The 19,504-nt window shown below is 36.2% G+C and overlaps 1 protein-coding gene across 3 annotated transcripts in view; it reads left to right on the top strand.

Annotated features, from left to right (window-relative positions):
• Positions 1 to 19,504, top strand: part of TBC1D23 (TBC1 domain family member 23) — a 39,215-nt gene that overhangs the window by 14,017 nt on the left and 5,694 nt on the right. Inside the window, exons 4-15 of one of the 3 annotated variants that reach the window (XM_065676572.1) lie at positions 123 to 327; positions 2,822 to 2,945; positions 5,284 to 5,408; positions 5,521 to 5,564; positions 6,494 to 6,597; positions 7,373 to 7,495; positions 10,951 to 11,043; positions 13,482 to 13,652; positions 13,871 to 13,913; positions 14,654 to 14,763; positions 15,416 to 15,558; positions 16,652 to 16,696. In XM_065676572.1, the coding sequence (XP_065532644.1) occupies positions 123 to 327; positions 2,822 to 2,945; positions 5,284 to 5,408; positions 5,521 to 5,564; positions 6,494 to 6,597; positions 7,373 to 7,495; positions 10,951 to 11,043; positions 13,482 to 13,652; positions 13,871 to 13,913; positions 14,654 to 14,763; positions 15,416 to 15,558; positions 16,652 to 16,696 (1,330 nt within the window). The remainder of the gene's footprint in view (positions 1 to 122; positions 328 to 2,821; positions 2,946 to 5,283; positions 5,409 to 5,520; positions 5,565 to 6,493; positions 6,598 to 7,372; positions 7,496 to 10,950; positions 11,044 to 13,481; positions 13,653 to 13,870; positions 13,914 to 14,653; positions 14,764 to 15,415; positions 15,559 to 16,651; positions 16,697 to 19,504) is intronic. The other 2 variants (XM_065676574.1, XM_065676573.1) reach the window with 2 other exon arrangements.

The raw sequence follows: 19,504 nt of genomic DNA, 5'->3' as shown, positions 1-19,504 counted from the left end.
TTTTCTTTTTCCCGTTTTTTTTCCCCAAGCAGTCCCTATTGGTACAATTGTGCTATGAAATAATCTCATTCAAGTTCTCTGAAAGGCCATTAATACAGTTTATGTTGCTGTGCCTATTTCAGACCAATTGTCAGTGCCGGAAGAGGAGAAGTCAGTACTACTTTTGGATATTGAGTCTGTTGCTACTTTTTATTGTAAATCACGCAGTGTTAAATACAGTTCTTGTCTCGGCTGGATTTATCTACTCAAACCTCTGGTGCACCTTCATTTGACACGCAGTGATTTGTACAACTGCTTTTATGCTATCATGAATAAATTCATTCCAAGGTAAAGCTCTCTTTTCTTTTACCTATGTACTGTTTTCATTGGCATTAAAGGTATTTTCTGAAAGAGTGTGCATGTTGGTTTCAGCTAGAACAGCACTGTTAGTAGCAAGTTGTCAGATCCGTTTATATGCTGATAAATTGAACCATTTTCAGTACCTTACATTTTGAAGTCCAAGAGATACTGAGTTGGTTTAAGATGTAAAGAGCTAGCATATGACTGATGTAGACTCGATGTGCTTTTTGAAGAACAGCTGTTGTTTCATGCAATATCAAAACTAGTTGCTTAGGAACTATCTAATTGTATTTTATATGAAAGCAACTTTCTTTCTTTGCACAGCATTTTTCCTATGTAAAATGCTTCTGTTTCTGTCACTGCAAAGTATTTCGTTAAGCACTAATAAAGTCTCACAATTTCTTTAGAAGAAGTAGTTAATATTTTCCCTGTTTTCTACTGACTTGGGACTGAAATTATTTCTTTTTTAGGTTGTTATTTTATGAATAAAAAATGAAAATGGAGTGTCTCATGCTGTTGTATAGGTGCTTTCATTAAAATATTTTTATTTATGTTGGTGTAACACTACAACATTCCAGCAAGGCTACAGGGGCTTCTGGTTAACATGTTGTGAAATAATATATGGATAGTCTGCAATTAAAGGTCTTAGTATGAATCCTTGGAGAGGAGATTCTAGCCCAGCTACTGGATGTGTGCCCATAATATGGAAAGTGCACATTTGGTGCTGTGCCAGGAAGCGTTTTTCTGTCCTGTCACTTGACTCATTTAAAATACTATTGTGCTCTGTGAACTGTTTTAGGGTAGTGGCATTACGGTCATTGGCAATATGGTCAGGTAAATCTGATGTCTGTATTTTTTAGAAGGCTTTCAGAGTGTTTAGTATTTTGAGTTTCTCCATAAGAATCTAGGTGGTGTTTCAGCAAGATGTAGGCTGGTTTCTCTTCCCTCCCTCTGCAAAATGACTGGAAGCAAAAATGAAAGACATAGAAAAGCAATTTATAGCAGACTTGCAAATCTCCACTTAGGTCAATTTGATCTCAGTTTGATCTCAGTTCGATGTTTGACTGCTGGACCATCACTACTATTTGATAAAAGTTTCATTTTTAATTTTTTATGGGTTTTGTTTTTTAAATCATATACTTCTTAGTCACACTCATGTGTTTTGTTTTTTTTGGTGTTTTTTTTTTTTTTTTGTTGGTTGGTTTTTTTTTGTGGGTGGGTGGGGGGTGTTTTGTTTTTTGTTGTTTTAGGGGGTTTTGTGGGTGTTTTCTGTGGTTTGGGGTTTTTTTTGTTTGTTTGTGTGTTTTTGGTTTTTTATTTTTGCTTCCCTTTTGTTTTGTATCAGTCCTTCCAGTGGCTGAGCCTGCTGCCTCTGTGAGGCTTTCAGCATTGGAAGTAATGGATAGGTACAGGAATTCACAATTCTTGATACATGGGGGATTTTATTGGAATTTTTTTTTTTTTTGTGGGGAGGGTGGGAGAGGGGCTTGTTCTTGGTTGCTTGATTCTTGTTTGCTTTGTTTTTAAACTGCGTATTTGTTACGGGTGGTTTACTGTGGTAGGTCCCAGAAGTAAAATATTGAGGAAAAACAGTTCAGAAAAATGTCTAAGCAAGGATGTTCAGTTGTCAGCAGAAATTCAGAAAGATTCTTTTTAAGTTATTTTTGGGTATATATATATTCTTATTATTAAAAGGTGATAAAGAATGACTGACTGACTGGAATAATTGACCATAATGACCATTTAAACAAAGTAGTGTGCAAGTCTAAATACTTAGGCTAAATTTTTTTCTTTTCACACTTTAACACTTTTTGTCCTGTTAACTTAATGGAAAGTCAGAGTTCTTGTGATAATTTCAGAAAAGAATCCCCATATATAATTTGCTGTGAATGTTTCCATTTCACCACCCTTGTTTAAGAAAGTTGATAATTGTGTTTGGAGATCTGTGTGTCAGGTTTCATATTAGTTTGCTTAAGTTTTTAAGCACTTGAGATTTGTTCCTAGTGTCTTTAAAAAGCCATTTCTTAATTTTAAATACTGCTTATTTCCTGCTTAATGAATTGACATTTAATTGTTATTCATGTATGAAATAAGAAACTTTCATATTTCCTTTGGCTGCTGTATTAGAATTATTTATATGGGGGTTTTAATTCTATTTTTAGTTAACAATATTGATACCATGCAACCCTTGCTTATATATTCAGATCTGTTTAAGGTATTTTTGTATTATATACTCTTGTCAAGTAATGGCAGTGTTCCATTCTTTCTTCTACTTTATTAATATAGTGGGGATTTCAGTGTTTGTGGGTTTTTGGTTTGGTTTTTAACTTTTGAGGTAACTTGACTTCGTGATCAGTCCCTGTGACTTACAGGAACAATATATGAAATTACATAATCACAACCAATAAAGAATTGCTACTGGAAGTCTGACAATTGAAATGGTATGGAGAGGTTTATGATTATTTTCACTGCTATTTTTTAGGGATTGTTCTATGAAAGGAAGACCATTTCATCTATTTAGACTGCTTCTTCAGTATCATGAGCCTGAACTCTGCTCCTTTCTTGATACTAAGAAGATGACACCAGACTCATACGCACTCAACTGGGTAATAAAGTGAAAGTAGGGAAACGTAATGAATAAAATTTTTTGTTAAAATTTAAGTATAGGTTACCAGTTTGTGCAAGAGTGGTACGGGAGATTAGAACTGCATATATTGAAATAATTTGCATGTTTTAATGTAGTGTGGGCTTTTTGTCTTCAGTCATTTAATATAACGTATGAGGTCATGTTAAAGGCGTATTTTTATGGTTCTGGATGTTAATTGAGCCACTGATGTTAGTAACTACTTTGAGTAAGTAAGAATGAGAGCAAATGACACACTTAAAAAGTAAGCAGCTGTGATACTATTTTTCTTTCTAGTGGGCAGCTATATGGTTTTAGATATGGATAAACATGAGCCTATGAGGTCTTTTAAAGCTAAATTACAAATAGTTTTAAAAACCCCCCTGTAATAGATACATTTGAGTGCCTTATATGGTGCTGTGGCTTTTAGGATATAGGCACATATATTTTGCAACTCTTCATTTCCTCCTCACTTCCTCAAGCTAGGGTAGTTATAAAATTGCTTACCTCAATCTTTTATTTTTTTATTTTTTTAATAAAGTTTGGATAGCAGCTATAACATAAAGCAGCAAAAGTTTCACGTTTTAATGCTCCTTAGTATATGCAATACAAAATCATGATACAGTGCTTGCAGAGGCAAAGTGTGTAAATAAATAAAGACTGACTCATGAATTTTTCTAGGCATTTCTTTCATACCTAATGGCTTTGTAAAATTTTTTGTAACTCCATGTACATTCAATTTAAGAAATAAGACTGAAATAAATGAATAAACTGCATGTTTGTGCAGTGGGTTTTTTTTTTGTGGGGTTTTTTGATTATTGGTTTTGAGATTTTTTTAAGATTATTTTTTTAGGCTGCTACCAATTTTAATATAAAAATGCCTCCAGGAAGAATTTCCATATTCTCAAAATCTGCCTTTTGCCCATCATCAGCCTTTGAAAGAGGAATCGGTTCACTTTTACTACTGAATCTCCCCTTTCTTTATATATATATATATATATATATATATATATATATACACACACAATTTTTTATATATATAAATACAATATATATGTAAATATATATACAATTATATATATATATAAATAATATATATATACAGTTTTCCTTAGTGAATATGAACTTATTTGAAGTTGTCTATTAAAAGTTCAATGATTCAGTAGGAAAAAAATATCTTCCTTTGAAAGGCAGGTAGGCAAATGAGCTAGTGCAGCTGCCAGACCACAATGTCATGCTTTCTGGTGTGCAATCTTAAAAAAAATAAAAAAAAAAAAAAGGAAGATCTTCAGCATTGTTTTATGAGATTACATGAAGATTCCTTGTTTCATCTGCCAAAAAACTTAATCTATGTGGAGGTATTTCTAATGTGTAGCAAAACATAAGCAACATTCAGAGACTTGTCACTGCCTCATTGTTCAGGGACATTTTGTCTTCAGTTGCATTTCGCTCAGATTTAGATAGATCTTCTTACCTTTTGTTACAGAAGTATACTAGAAGTGCTGAAATATTCCATGATAGTGTTTAAGAACACATACCGAGCTTTTGAAAGCTGTAACTCTTTTGATACAAAATTAGTATGCATCACCACATTCGGTAAGACCTCTGAGGCCAGCTAGTATGCATTTGAGTTAGGTATGATTGCAGGTATTATCTGGCATGTATGAGAAGAAGTTCCTACCTTTTTTTTAATCCACTTTGAACTCTGCATATCAGAGAAGATGTGTTTTTAATTGGGAACATGGGAATGGGCGAACAGTTTATTAAATGGTAATGAAAATTTTCTATCACAAATGTTTAATTACTCAGCCATAAAGCATCATCATGTAATGTTCAGCAAGTGACATTGTCAAACTAGTGTGCCACAGTGTTCAATTAGCTTGATTATACTGTGAAAAATAAAGAATGTTGTTTACAGGATAATTTCTAAGTCCTATTTGCTAAACTAGTTGAATAAATACATTTTTTTATTATTGTCTCTTTGGAATAGTTGGTATTTAGCAGTGGCTATGAGCTAAACTGTATTCCAGCCTAATTGTGTTATCTCTGGTTGAATTTGCAAGGCTGATAGTTTACATCTGTGTTTGCCTTCACACTGGGCATATTTATTGACAGATAATCTGTAGTATTACTGCAGTGTTTCCATAAAAATGGGTTTTGAGGGTAGGACCATCTTTCAATACATTGTGCAAATGTATGGTTTAGCATAATGTTTTTGGCTTTAGTTTCTTTTAGATATCTTCTGTCTCTGTTTAAAATGTTATCCCAATTAGATTGTTCCTGGTTATTGCTTTTTCTCACACTATTTTCTGAATTTTTAGCTTGGAAGCCTCTTCTCATATTACTGTTCAGCAGAAGTCACCCAGGCAATATGGGATGGATATCTACAACAAGCAGATCCATTCTTTATTTATTTCTTAATGTTAATTATCCTTGTCAATGCAAAGTAAGTGTATAGTTAATTCTTTGGAACATTCCTTGCTGACACACTTTAATCCACTTTTGTTTCATTTTGGTTTTACTGACTTAATCTATGCTTGTGATGTTACTGTTTTCAGAGACGTCATCATAGCCCAAGAATCAGATAAAGAAGAAATGATAAGTAAGTACCTCTGTTATGTAATAGCTTCTCTTATTCAGCTGCTAGTGAAATATTTACCGCATAGTACAATCCCCATTATTATTTTTAATTACTAAATAACTGAATTATTTATTTCCCTGTGATTTTTCTGATTAATGAATCCCCTCACCTACTAATTCCTTACTATTCCTTTGCTGCACCATATTTACCTTGCCTTTAATATTCCTTTCTTGTTTCATTTTAGTACTCCCACACCTAGTTTTATACTTCAGTTTGGAGCACTTGAATCTGACTCTTTTAAGTCCAGAGCAGCAGTTTTCAAATCTTTCTTTAAATCTACTGCACTTGGTGCATTTTCCAGATTATCTCTGTATGCACTTGATTTGAGCCTAAGTCATTGTTCTTGCCTTACCTTCTTCAGGATTTTTGTAGAAATTACACTAAATTTCTTTTGAGCCTGTTTCACCTGCCTTTGGGTTTGTTGGTTAGTTTGGTTTTTACATGGCTTAATACAATATAATTAATAATCTCTAGTAGTTATAAACAAGCGTGCTTGGAATTTTGCATCTTTGCCATGTACTGCAGAGCTACACCCTTACCATCCTGGATCCATATAACAGTACTACTGATTAAGTGCTGTGCTTTAGGGGATTCTCTTGGTCAGTCCTCTTTAGAAAAAGCAGCTGACTTGGTATTACAACTGAAAACTAAAACTGTACAGATATAAGAGCATGGTAAAAGATAATCTGCATAGAAGGTCTGAACTTCTAGCAACTAGCATAGGTTTCCTATGGATGAGTATTTCCTCTATCTTCTCTTTCTACCTGGAGAGTGAATCGACATTCATGTTTAATCAAAAAACTCAGTTGTTATGCCTTGTTAATTATTTTATGATGTATGAAAATATGTCTGAAATAATGGTGCACTTATGTTGTTTATATATATCTCAGAGTTCTTAGAAACTTCACCAGCCAATCTTGATTTAGAAGATATAGAAGATCTCTTCTCTTTGGCACAATATTACTGTAGCAAAACTCCAGCTTCTTTCAGGAAGGTAATAAGAAAGTAGTTTTGAAATTCTTTTCTTTTTGGCATCTATTTAAGTTTCTGCTGACAATAACTTTGAATATTTCATTGTGATGTTATTTTAATATTTTTTTCTTTTTCATGTTACTCTGGTATTTAATGTTAGGATCTTTGAAAGATAAGAAGGTCAAGTGAAACATATTAGAGGGAAGCTTCCCTGCAATATTCTCACTTTATGACTGATGACCTTGTTTTGCAAACCAGGTTCTTGTAAGAACTGATGAAGCGAAAATGCCATACTGACACAACTGCTCTGTAGTAGACTGCACAGCAGTCCTAGCTGTACTTGGAACAGCAAACAGTCACTTTCTAGAGATAAAGCAGTGATCACCTGTGCTGTTCTTGCAGTTCTTCCTTACTCAAGATATCTTACTTCAGTAAATTCATTAAATGAAAGTAATTGATAGTTATTGTCATTTTATGTACTTTCTCTGATATATATATAGACAGTTATATGAGATCTTTGGGGGGATGAAAAAAACAAAAACAACCAACCAAAGAAACCCAAAAACCAGAGGTATTTCATGATGTTGGTATTGTCACTACCATGCTTGTGAACAAGTGTGTTTGTGATGGAAGGTCAGCCCTTGACATGATTTAAAAAAAAAAAAAAAAACTAAATCAGTTGATTAAATTTTTTATGATTTTGTGAACTAGTATTTGTGACATGGTGGATATAGCTTTGCTTTAAGCCTTCACATCTAAAGACAGTGGCTTCAGGTTTTTTTTCCTTGCCTTATTAGGACAACCACAGTCTTTTTGGCAGCAGCTTGCTGGGCCTCAAAGATGATGACACAGACTTGAGCCAAGCTCTCTGTCTGGCAGTTTCTGTGTCAGAAATTCTTCAAGCAAATCAGCAACAAGGAGTTAGTATACTGAATTACTATTACCCTTTCCTCTTCCCCCCCATTCTTATTTGTGTATTAAAAAATATTTTAAGTGCTAATAGCACGCATGAATATTTGCTATTTTAGGAAAAAGTATTCTTTTGAAGTTGTGTCCCTTGTAAATGATATGCATTCTGCAATGCGTTTATACTGTAGTAACTAGAGCTAAAGCACAGGGAGCTTCATCAGCTGATCTGAATCTGAGGAGTCGGAGCTTGAAGTAATATCTCACTAATTTGATTTCCTTTCCTAATGTACTTATTGTAGAGGAAAATTTAAAACCCATTATTCACAGAATCATAGAATAGTTAGGGTTGGAAAGGACCTTAAGATCATCAAGTTCCAACCACCCTGCCATGGGCAGGGACACCTCGCACTAAACCATCTCACCCAAGGCTCCGTCCAACATGGCCTTGAACACAGCTAGGGATGGAGCATTCACAACCTCCCTGGGCAACCCATTCCAGTGCATCACCACCCTTACAGTAAAGAACTGCTTCCTTATATCCAATCTAAACTTCTCATTTAAATATTAACCCGTTACCCCTTGTCCTATCACTACAGTCCCTAATGAAGAGTCCCTCCCCAGCATCCGTATAGGCCCCCTTCAGATACTGGAAGGCTGCCATGAGGTCTCCATTCAGCCTTCTCTTCTCTAGGCTGAACAGCCCCAACTTCCTCAGCCTGTCTTCATATGGGAGGTGCTCCAGTCCCCTGATCATCCTTGTGGCCCTCCTCTGGACTTGTTCCAGCAGTTCCATGTCTTTTTTATGCTGTGGACACCAGAACTGCACACAGTACTCCAAGTGAGATCTCACGAGAGCAGAGTAGAGGGGCAGGACCAGCTCCTTCGACCTGCTGGTCACGCTCCTCTTGATGCAGCCCAGGATACGGTTGGCTTTCTGGGCTGCGAGCGCACACTGCTGGCTCACGTTCATTTTCTCATCGACCAGCACCCCCATTTCCTTCTCTTCAGGGCTCCTCTGAATCTCTTCTCTGCCCAACCTGTAGCTGTGCCTGGGATTGCTCTGACCCAGGTGTAGGACCTTGCACTTGGCATGATTAAACTTCATAAGGTTGGCATCAGCCCACCTCACAAGCATGTCAAGGTCCCTCTGGATGGCATTCCTTCCCTCCAGTGTATCAACCGAACCACACAGCTTGGTGTCACTGAGTGTGCCCTCGGCAAGTTTGACAATCTCACTGTCCATGTCACCAACAAAGATGTTGAAGAAGACCAGTCCCAACACTGATCCCTGAGGGACACCAGTCGTTACTGGTCATCCATTTTCCCCTTCTTGAAAATGGAGGTTACATTTCCCTTTTTCCAGTCATCAGGAAATTCACCTGACCACCATGATTTTTCAAATATGATGGACAGTGGCTTAGCAACTTCATTCGCCAGCTCCTTCAGGACCTATCATGGATTTCATCGGGTCCCATGGACTTGTGCACGTTCAGGTTCTTACGATGGTCTCGAACCAGATGCTTTCCTACAGTGGGCCTGAGGTCTTCATTCTCACAGTCCTTGTGTCTGCCTTCCAAGACTTGAGTGGTGTGGTCAAAGCATTTGCCAGTGGGGACTGAGGCAAAGAAGTCATTAATAACCTCAGCCTTCTCCAAATCCAGGGTAGCCAGTTTTCCCGATAACTTTGGGAGACGGGCCTACGTTGTCCCTAATCTGTCTTTTATTTGCAATGTACCTATAGAATCCCTTCCTGTTACCTTTCACATCCCTAGCCAAGTTTAATTCTAACTGGGTCTTAGCTTTCCTGACCTGGTCCCTAGCTTCCCGGGCAACATCCCGGTATTCTTCCCAGGCCACCTGTCCTTGCTTTCACCTTTCATAAGCCTCTTTCTTCCCTTGAAGTTTCCTCAGCAGCTCCTTATCCATCCAAGGAGGTCTCCTGGCCCTCCTGCTGTACTTCCTTCTAGTTGGGATGCAATACTCCTGAGCTTGTAGTAGGTGATCCTTGAATATCAGCCAACAGTCTTGGGCCCCCCTGCTGTACTTCCTTCTAGTTGGGATGCAATACTCCTGAGTTTGTAGCAGGTGATCCTTGAGTATCAGCCAACAGTCTTGGGCCCTCCTGCCCTCCAGGGCTGTATCCCATGAAACCTTACTGAGCAGGTTCCTGAAGAGGCCCAAGTCTGCTCTCTTGAAGTCCAGGGCAGTGAGCTTGCTGCACACTCTTCTCACTGTCCTGAGGATCTCAAATTCAACCATCTTGTGATTGCTGCAACCAAGGCTGCCTGGAGCATCACATTTCCAATGAGCCCTTCCCTGTTGGTTATCACAAGGTTGAGCATGGCACCTCTCCTTGTCGGCTCCTCTATTACTTGAAGGAGGAAGTTGTCTTCCACACAATCGAGGAACCTCTTTGATTGCTTGTGCCGGGCTGTACCGTCCCTCCAACAGATATCAGGATGGTTGAAATCCCCCATGAGGACAAGGGCCTGCAAGCATGAGGCTGTTCCTGTCTGTGTATAGAGCGCTTCATTCACAGATTCCTCTTGATCAGGCAGTCTGTAACAGAGTCTGTAACAGCCCATAGTAATGTCTCCCATAGCTGTTCTCCCTTGAACACCCTGACCTACAAACTCTATGTTAACTGATCACCTGTTCCCAGACAGAGTTCCATACTCTCCTACCTATCCCTAACATAAATAGCAATTCCCCCTCCCTATCTGCCAGGCCTGGCTTTTCTAAAGATCCTAAATTCAGTACCTTTGAGAATAATGCTACTATGAAATTATCTGTCTTCTGTCAATTATAGGTTTAAACAAACAAAAATTGATTCACGCTATTTCTGTCATAGTTAACTGCAGACATACTTAGATGCAGGGACTTCGCTTTGAGTATTTAAGACCAATAGATGGATAATAGTGTAGCTAGATTACAATGTTTGTTATTGACTACTGGCTTTTTGTAGCAGTTTCCAGGCCTCTTTCATTATGCATGTTCTTCCCCTCTGCCCCCAGTCCAAGTCAAGTTAAGCATCTGTTTATATCCTGTTTAACTCAGTGGGATATAAAGCTATCTGTATGTGCTGTGTAAAGCAGTAATGGGATGTTGGATTGGCACTTCAGAGTTGTCCCTTCTGATGTCTTGTTGATGTGTGCCCTAATACCCACTATATTTCTTCTCAATAGAGGTGAAATAATTAAACTGTATGTATTGCACTTGAGTGACCCTTTATGATGTGCAAGCTGATATATTAATGGGAAATTGCTATTGGAATACTCTTGGTGGTCCAGTAACTGTAGAAGTTCAGATTAATCACACGAAATAAGGTTTTTCAGTAAATGTTAGCCCCTTTGAGTGGTTCCTGTGGTATTGGAATTAGTATTAAAATATATTTGAATTATATGCTTTCCCATCAATAATGACACGATTCTACAATTCTGTAATGGACAAAATCCTTCTCTTTCAGGAAGGAGTAAGGTTCTTTGTAGTGGATTGTCGTCCTGCAGAGCAATACAATGCTGGGCATTTATCAACAGCATTTCATCTAGACTCAGATTTGGTATGTATGCTTTTTATTTCCTTACTGATTTTTAAATCCTGAGTTAAACAGAAGGAGAAAGAAATGTCTGTCTTGAAAAAATAAACCAGCTTTGGTTTAGGCTCTGTACTGCAGTGTCTAGCAGTGTGATGAGGTTTCAAAAGTTAGCTTCCCTAAAGGAGCTTGGTAAAACCATGATTTTACTGAGAAGCTTAGTCCTTAATGACATTAGAACTTGGGATTCCAGACTGCCTGTTTTTTGGTTAGAAGTGGAAACCCATACTGCATAAAGCCTAGACATTGCTTGGAGGAGAAATCTTTTTAGCATTGTAATTTCTACTGAAAGGTGTCATTAATTTTAACAAGTAGCCTTTTTTAGTTTTATTTTCCCAGCCAGTCTTACTACAGCCTGCTTGTAAGGAGCACGTCTCGAAAAGAGTTTAGTTGCTCCTTTAAAATTTTTGCAGTGCAATATGAGAGAGGAAGTGCATTAATTTGTGAACTGAGATATACTACAGACTAATTACTTCATTAACAACTTTGCTGTAATTTCTATTTAATTATTAATTCTTAACTGAACATTCAATCATGTTTTTCTTTATTCTTTTTTTCCCCAAAATCATTTATGCTTCAGCTGTCTTACAGTGTATTCTTCACTTCTAGATTAACCTTCTACTACTCCATTTCAAGCAGCCTGTAGATGCTGCATGCAATGATTTCCATATATATATCCATAAAAGGCTTTTTTAACTTTCTTAGTTAAGAAACTCAGTTCTGCATCTATTATCTTTATCTCTCTAATTAAAATAATGCATTATTCAATATTCTTTGCACAAGTATAATTATATAGTAGAGAAAAAGAGGCTCAGGGGAAACCCTACTGCTCTCTACAACTACCTGAAAGGAGGTTGTAGCAAGATAACTGCCTAAAGTTGCACCGGGGAGGTTTATATTTACATTAGATATTAGGAAAAATTTCTTCACTGAAAGAGTTGTCAAGCATTGGAACAGGCTTCCCATGGAGTCACCACCCCTGGAGGTTTTTAGAAGACTTGTAGATGTGGCACTTGGGCGTGAATTTGCGGCAGAGAGTTGGCACTGTTAGGTTTACAGTTGCACTCGATGATCTTAAGGTTCTTTTCCAGCCTAAATGATTCTGTGACATAATGTTCCAGGTTTTAACATAGATAAAAAAATATTTTGGAAGAAACTTTCCCTGTCATATGAGGGTGTCCTGCTAGCCTTAATTGAACATCATATTCAATAAGGTGGAAATGAGCAATATAAATTATTAAATAGTTTAAAAACATAGTAATACATGAAAAATAAGTCCATGAAGACAATTCTTTAATTGGATGTGATTAGTTCATATGTATTTAAATTACATATTGGAATTAACTTCTGCAGTGTGTGAGTTGGTATGGTTAGGATCCTTCATGAATCATGCTGGATGAATGTTGCCAGGTTCATCTCTGGTTTTAGAAGTTTAATGCCAGGAAAACATTGTAGGGGGAATAATCTTTGAGATAAAAGTCATTAATGGAACTTCAGTGCATTTTATACACTTGTATGTGTGAAGTACACACAACTTACTTTAAGGGAAGGCAATGGGGAAAGCACTTTGGAATCCCATCTCATTTAAAGGTAGTCTTAGATGAAGTAGTGAGATTTAGCACCTGTGCAATAGAGCATTAGCATTCAGCTCTAGGAAAACCCCATTTAAAATTCAGTTTGACTTACTGATGGCTGGACTGTGTATTTGTTACTTTGTATTTAGTCATTTGATGCAGTGTAAAGGGAAAGTAATGGGCATTCCTCTCTTCCTTTTCCCTCCCGCAAATCCAGTTACAGGTCAATATTTCCTTGTTAATTTAAATTAGCCCTTCAGGACACCACAGCCTTGACTTGTTGAGAGAGCTAAGAATCCCAGCTATTTCTTTGTACTCCTGATTGAAGTTTTGTTTTTTCCAAGTCTTGATACGTAAATGAGAAAAATACTTAGCAGTGAGACAACAAGAGGAGGAGCTTACTGGCACCTAGAAATTCTATGTATTTTTAAGGGTTTCAAAACTGCAGAGTTTGATTGTGTTCTACTCAAGCATATGAAATAAGAAAATTGGTCCCTCTGCCATATTGCCAACTTAATGCAATGTGAAAATTGCAAAGACTTTTTCTACTAATATTTGGTGTTTGCAAAAATACACTAAAAAATTAGTTAGCTACATTCCTTTCCTGGGGAGAGCAACGTAGAGTGAGGGGAAAAAAAGGACCATTCTCACTGTTCCTCATGTAACATGAGGTCTCAGTCAGGCTTTTTGTGTGCATATATCTTGTACAATGCTGATACTGCATTCTTTGTGCTCAACAAATTATAACAATTTTTAATGTCTCTGTCTTTTCACAAGTGGTGTTACAGTATTCTGGTATCAAGCAGCACTTTTTATTTGTTCATTCCACAGATGCTTCAAAACCCATCAGAATTTGCACAGTCTGTAAAATCCCTATTAGAAGCACAAAAACAATCTATTGAATCTGGCTCCATAGCTGGTGGGGAGCATCTCTGCTTCATGGGAAGTGGCAGGGAAGAAGAAGATATGTATATGAACATGGTGCTAGCACACTTCTTACAGGTACAACTAAATTGCTGTTGATTCTAATAGCTGAAATAAAGCATGTCTGCACATAACATCAGTACTAAATGGCAAAATATTTTCCCCTTAAAATCTTAAGTGTTTTTACATTACTCAAGGTTGCAGTTTTCATGAAATGAACTCATGTGTCATTACCATGCTTGCAAAACTCATTTCACAGGTGTTTGCTTCAACCAAAAATGTCTTTTCTGTTGCAGAAAAATAAGGAGTATGTAAGCATTGCCAAAGGAGGATTTATGGGTAAGCTTATTAATAATGAGCTTTGGCTTGAAAAAACTTGATGTATTAATGCTGTTGATATTTTTACTAGGCTTTGGCTAAAAAACGGCTAAAGGAATAACAAATAGTTCTCATTTGTCAGTTTTTTGCTTTGTGCAAATCAACACTGTGCATTTGCACATTTGTGGTTAACTGCTATGGCTTACCCACATTTCTGAATGGAGAAAAATTTAATACAGGATGTGGGGAAATGCCCTCGTTCTAATTTCTTGTCCTTGATGTTTAGTCTCTGTAGATTGCAGATCTGTATGAAGATATTACTTCATAATTACTATTAACTTGTTTTTTCTTAAACCATCAGTTCATAATTCTGCAGTTTATGTTTCTGGAGTCAATCAGGTTCTACAAGTTCTACAGGTTCTACAACCTGATAGTGGAGAGATTTGTGCTACAATATAAGTAGAGACATTACTAGACAATATGTGCAGTGTCATAACAGTTATCTTTAGGATCAAATCAGTGATTCATTTTTAGTTGCTGCTTTAACTATTTTCTTTACTAAAATAAAGATTATCCTAATGCCATTTCACTACTAAAAAAAAGAAAAGTCAGGGATGGTTATAGTAGTATCTGGACTTACCTGTTTTATTAAATCATTTGAAGCAAAAATTGCTACTGATTAGTCTTGGATATACAGGATTTTCATCAACAGACTAGTTCCAGTGTAGTTCTGAATGTTTTTTTTAATGGTCTTTTAACAGCCCTCCAGCAGCACTTAGCAGATATCAATGTGGAAGGACCAGAAAATGGATATGGTCACTGGATTGCTAGTACCTCAGGCTCAAGAAGCAGCATAAACTCCTCTGTTGATGTAAGTGAATTTTAAGCTTAAGTGGTATAATGGGATGGGAGCTGCAGGTGTACTGAATTTTTTTATATTCCTCATTTTGTTCTGTAAAATAGATTGCTGCAAGTCATTGTTTTCAGTTATGTATTTAATTTCCAACTATACTCACTGTCTAGCTGGAGGTGACCAAAACATTTTTATCCTCAAGAGGAAAAGCTTGCTGTAGTCATGATCCAGCAGAATATGTAAAGGACAGTTCTTTTTCCTGTCTCCTCTTCACTCTGGGAATAAATTACTATAAAACTAGCATTAAGTTTCATGGGAAAGCTCAAAATTGTCTCTTTTCTACAGCTGATATGTTGTATGTAGAATTTGGCTTTTAATTTGGATAAAATTTATTGTTAATAGAATTCCTTCCTCTCTAGATTTTTGTAGCAGAGAGCTTAGTTAATAACATTTATTAAGCTTGCTTTACTTTATTGGATCATCTTTAGCTCAGATACATATTATTGCTGTCATTTGATAAAACTCTAAAATAATACTTACTGCTGTAATTAATGCTATACTCAATACCAGAAAGTAGGTTACTATTTTATAGCCTGTTTCCTTTCTTAACAAACTAGAGATGACATATCATTATTTTTATACGATTATCTGAGAGGAGTTACTTTCACAGGGTGATTCTCCTAATGGTTCAAGTGATGGAAAAGGAGTAAAGTCCCTGGTGAATAAAATGACAGTTGCTTTAAAGACTAAATCTGTGAACGTGAAAGAAAAAGTTATTAGTTTTATTGAAAATACATCTACTCCAGTGGACAGGTATGTCATTAGTATCTCGGTGTGAATTAGCAATGGGGAATGGGTTCCTGTTTCAGGCCGCTAATTTGTAAACGTGAAAACTGTGCTAATTAGGAAAAGTTATCTTCCAGTTTCAGCTTTTAGATTTCCTATCCTCCTCACAATTTTATCATGACACTATAAGGCTACTGCGCTTCCTTAGTATTGAAAGGCCACTGTGAGCAGCCTTTTCTCTTAAATGTGCATCTGGAATTTGTCACTGCGTGGTAGTTTGACTTCTTACAATGTGTCAGTTCTGTATTTGGCCTAAAAGTCAAGAATGATTTGATTTTCATTTCAGTTCCTCTTCATCCTTGACTCTTAGTGGATGAATAACAAAGATTCTGGACGGGATTTTTTTTGGTTGGTTGGTTTTGTTTTGGCTTTTTTACTGCCCCATCATGTCAAGTATTAGTTAACTTTTTTGAAGATCTTGATTTTTTTTTTTTTCTTTTTTTCTGAAGTCCTGATGTAAAGCTGCTTTTCAAACCCCAAATCCACTCTTGTTCATTTTTTGTATCTCCAAATAAAGCTGGGAAGAAGAATGTGCAAGCATGTTAGAAGACACTCAAAGTTGGAAGTCATCATTCCAAATACTTAGTAACAGCTTTCATCTGACAAAGCTTCACTTGCCTGTTCGAGAGTTCTTTAAAATGCAGCCTTTGGAGGTTTATGTTGCTAAGATATTGGTATGCAAGAATCTCACAGAGCTGGTGTAGGTACAAATTACTGCTTCTTTTTGTGTTGGAAAAGGATTTTTTAAAATTACTCCACAACTAGAGGCAAAAAATTCTTAAATAGCACTCGGTAGTAGTTTTTGTGCGCAGAATTCAAGTAAGGCTTATGTGTAAGCCATACATAGCATGAAGAACGCATCTTTTAGTGGAACATTTACAGGTATTTCTCAACCTCATGGCTAACTGTCATGAAGCTTTTATTTATAAGCATCCTCCTTGAGGAAGACACATTGCCAATATAGAGCCTTTCAATTATTTATCTAGATTTTTCCTTTTTTTTTTTTTTTTTTTTTTTGTTTTAATTCTTCTGTTTTGTCCTCTGCCCCAATGTACTGTAGAATACCTTTCAATATTCCCTGGCCAGACAGAGCAAGCCTGGAGCGGTAAGCTTGATAATTAAGCAGTCTGACTAAACCCACCTTTGTTGTACTCAGCATGGCATTGCAATATCTGTAAGCATTGGTTACACTGACAAAATAGCTCACATATTTTTATATTAATTTAGGGGGGTTGAATATATTAAAGCTATCAGTTTTTACAAGTACTGGTCAGGGGACTAGAGGTAGAAAGAAAATTATTGGCAGTGCTTTCTTTTCTTAGTTTCTGCTTTGTTATTTCTGTTCCTTACTATTGCTTTTTATGAATTTTTTTTGTTTTACTTGTCATTTCCCCATATACATTTTGTTAGTGACTTGTATTAGTGAAAGATACCAGGAGAAATCATTGAAAAAATTATGGCTTAAGGTCTTAGCAAGTGAAACTACAGCTAAGAAAAAGACTTGCTATAAACTGTTCATAAAGCATTATCAGAGCCTAGATATAACGGGGAACCCATACATAAATTCTGTCTGGAAATCTTAAAATTGTATGGTTATTATCACATGGTGATAGAACATGCTGATAGAAACAGAGGTTCTCATTACTGGGAAAATAGAAGTGCTGAGTTAATAATAAGCCTTGCAACTCTCCCTCATTCATATAACTACTGCATTTTCACAGAAATGTGGAGTCTCTTCACATTCATCTGGGATTTACTGCCTTATAATTGTTTCAGAAACAAAAACTGTGACTTGAGGTTATATAAAATTGCTTAGCTTTTGACTCTTATAGACTGAAAAGCATGAAGATTGGTGCTAGTAAAATTAATGAAGGTTTTAAATTTTCTTTGAGTTTTCAAGGATTTGGGACCAATTCTTTCAAGTAGTTTGCACATAATTTGACATAGGATTTACCATATGCATGACAGAATAGTGTTGTGTGAGCAAAACCAACAGTAATAATGTTAACCAGTATTCTTAAAAAAGCGGGAATATCCCAGTATCACGTAATATGTTTTTTTTTAATTTAGAAATCCTAAAGATTATGGGGATTTCCTCCCACATTTTATTGATCAGTTTTTAGAATATGGTTAACTTAAAACACTTGGTGAATGTATTCTGTAACTGAAAGACACTTGAATCTGTATCTGTAGCCAAGAAGTTTTGATATACTGAGATTTTATTTCACATAGCTTATCTTCTTGCCTTGGGAAAAGGAATATAGATCATAGATCAGTAGACCGTTCTCTTAAAACTGAAGCTCTTAAAAACCTGGAATGGCATTCTTTTCCCATCCATTCAATTAGATCCACTTTGTGTTTATCACCAATATATTTCATTTTGAAGGTTTGCCACTAAAAGGAACTGCATTCAATTTGTAACAATGTAATGATGGCATTCCATGTAAACAGGTTAAAGGAAACCCATTTCTAGTTTGACTTGAATAACTTTGACTTGTAAACACCAATAAGATCTTCTCTTAAATCCTCTCCATGTAATTCAATATAACACTATTTAGTTGTGCTTTCTTACTCAATTCATTACCTATTACTAAAGCATGTTTACAAAAGCCTCCGTATAGAAGCACTGCCCTTTTGAATTGTCAGTGTCATTGATGCTTATTGTCTTCAACACTAATGAGCATGTTTTTGTATGTTTAGTTTTTGTTTCATTGTAGAATGCATTTCTGATTTGGGTTTGGGTGGGGCTTTTCTTCTATTAAGTATTTCTTTGGTTTTATCTACGTTAGTAAAAACAAAGGTTTCTTTCTTGACTTGCAAGTATGCTCTCACTTGTAAATAAGTACTAGGATTCATATTACTGTGGTGGTTCTACAGTAGCATGTAAACTGGAGTTTTTTGAATATACTTAACAGGAACTAGGGCACATAGTTTATAGGAAGTAGGAATAAACATTATGGGACAGAAGGTTATAGGACTGAAATGGGAGGAAGGGACAGAAGTGTTTTGGTTTTGTTTGTTTTGGGTTGGTTTTGTTGGGTTTTTTTAAACTACAACATGTTGCCTGTTCTAGAGGCTAAAATAATTTAGCCTTTAGTAATTCTCTTCCTTTTTTTTTTTTTTTTTTTTTTTCTTTTTTCAGCAATCACCTTGTTTATGGCTCTCTGAACCTTTAGGTTTTTTCATATCCTTCAGGTATTCCCAGCAATTGAGGGCCAGAACTTTTAACCTCACAGCTGTGACCATGTAATCACAGCACTCTTGAGCTGAAGCATTAAAATATCTCAAGCTTTGCAACTGTTAATGACAAACACTAAGACTCAGTTGTGCTTTTGTATCATTTAATACAATTTATAGAAATAGGTTTAAATGTGACTTTTGAGGTCAGTATCTATGCAGAAATGTAGGAATTTGGCACATGCTGGAGAAAGTAATGGACAGGAAATCAGAATTCACACTACAAGGTGATATAATAACCCCACTTTGAAGTGCTTAAGGCATTTTATTATCTTCTGAGGAATGAAAAATTAGCTTCTAGACATGTTAGTTAATAGTTTTCATTTTCTCCTCCATCCCAATTTGGAATCCTTGTAAAGGTGTCTTGATTGTCCAGAGATGTTTCAATTTCATGCTAGAAACTTCATAGCATGTTGTCAGTTTTCAGGTCTCTAATGTATTTTGTCAGAAGTTGGGTTTTGGAGGGTTTGTTTTGGTTGGCTGGTTGGTTGGTTTGTTTTAAACAGAAAAGTATTTATTTTCATGTTCTTTATTACAACAGTAAGCCTTGCCAAGTAACTGAAAACATGCTTTCACTAACCAAATCGCTTGTTGGGTCAGTCACAGCTTCCTTGCAGGCAGCTGCACAAAATGCTCTCATCCTTCTCGGTTGCACAGTTGTGTTTACATTTTGTTA

Source organism: Lathamus discolor, chromosome 4, assembly GCF_037157495.1.
Source record: "Lathamus discolor isolate bLatDis1 chromosome 4, bLatDis1.hap1, whole genome shotgun sequence".
In the NCBI taxonomy this organism is placed as follows: domain Eukaryota; kingdom Metazoa; phylum Chordata; class Aves; order Psittaciformes; family Psittacidae; genus Lathamus; species Lathamus discolor.
The sequence above is the reverse complement of the archived record's forward strand: the minus strand, read 5'-3'. Positions and strand labels throughout refer to the sequence as shown.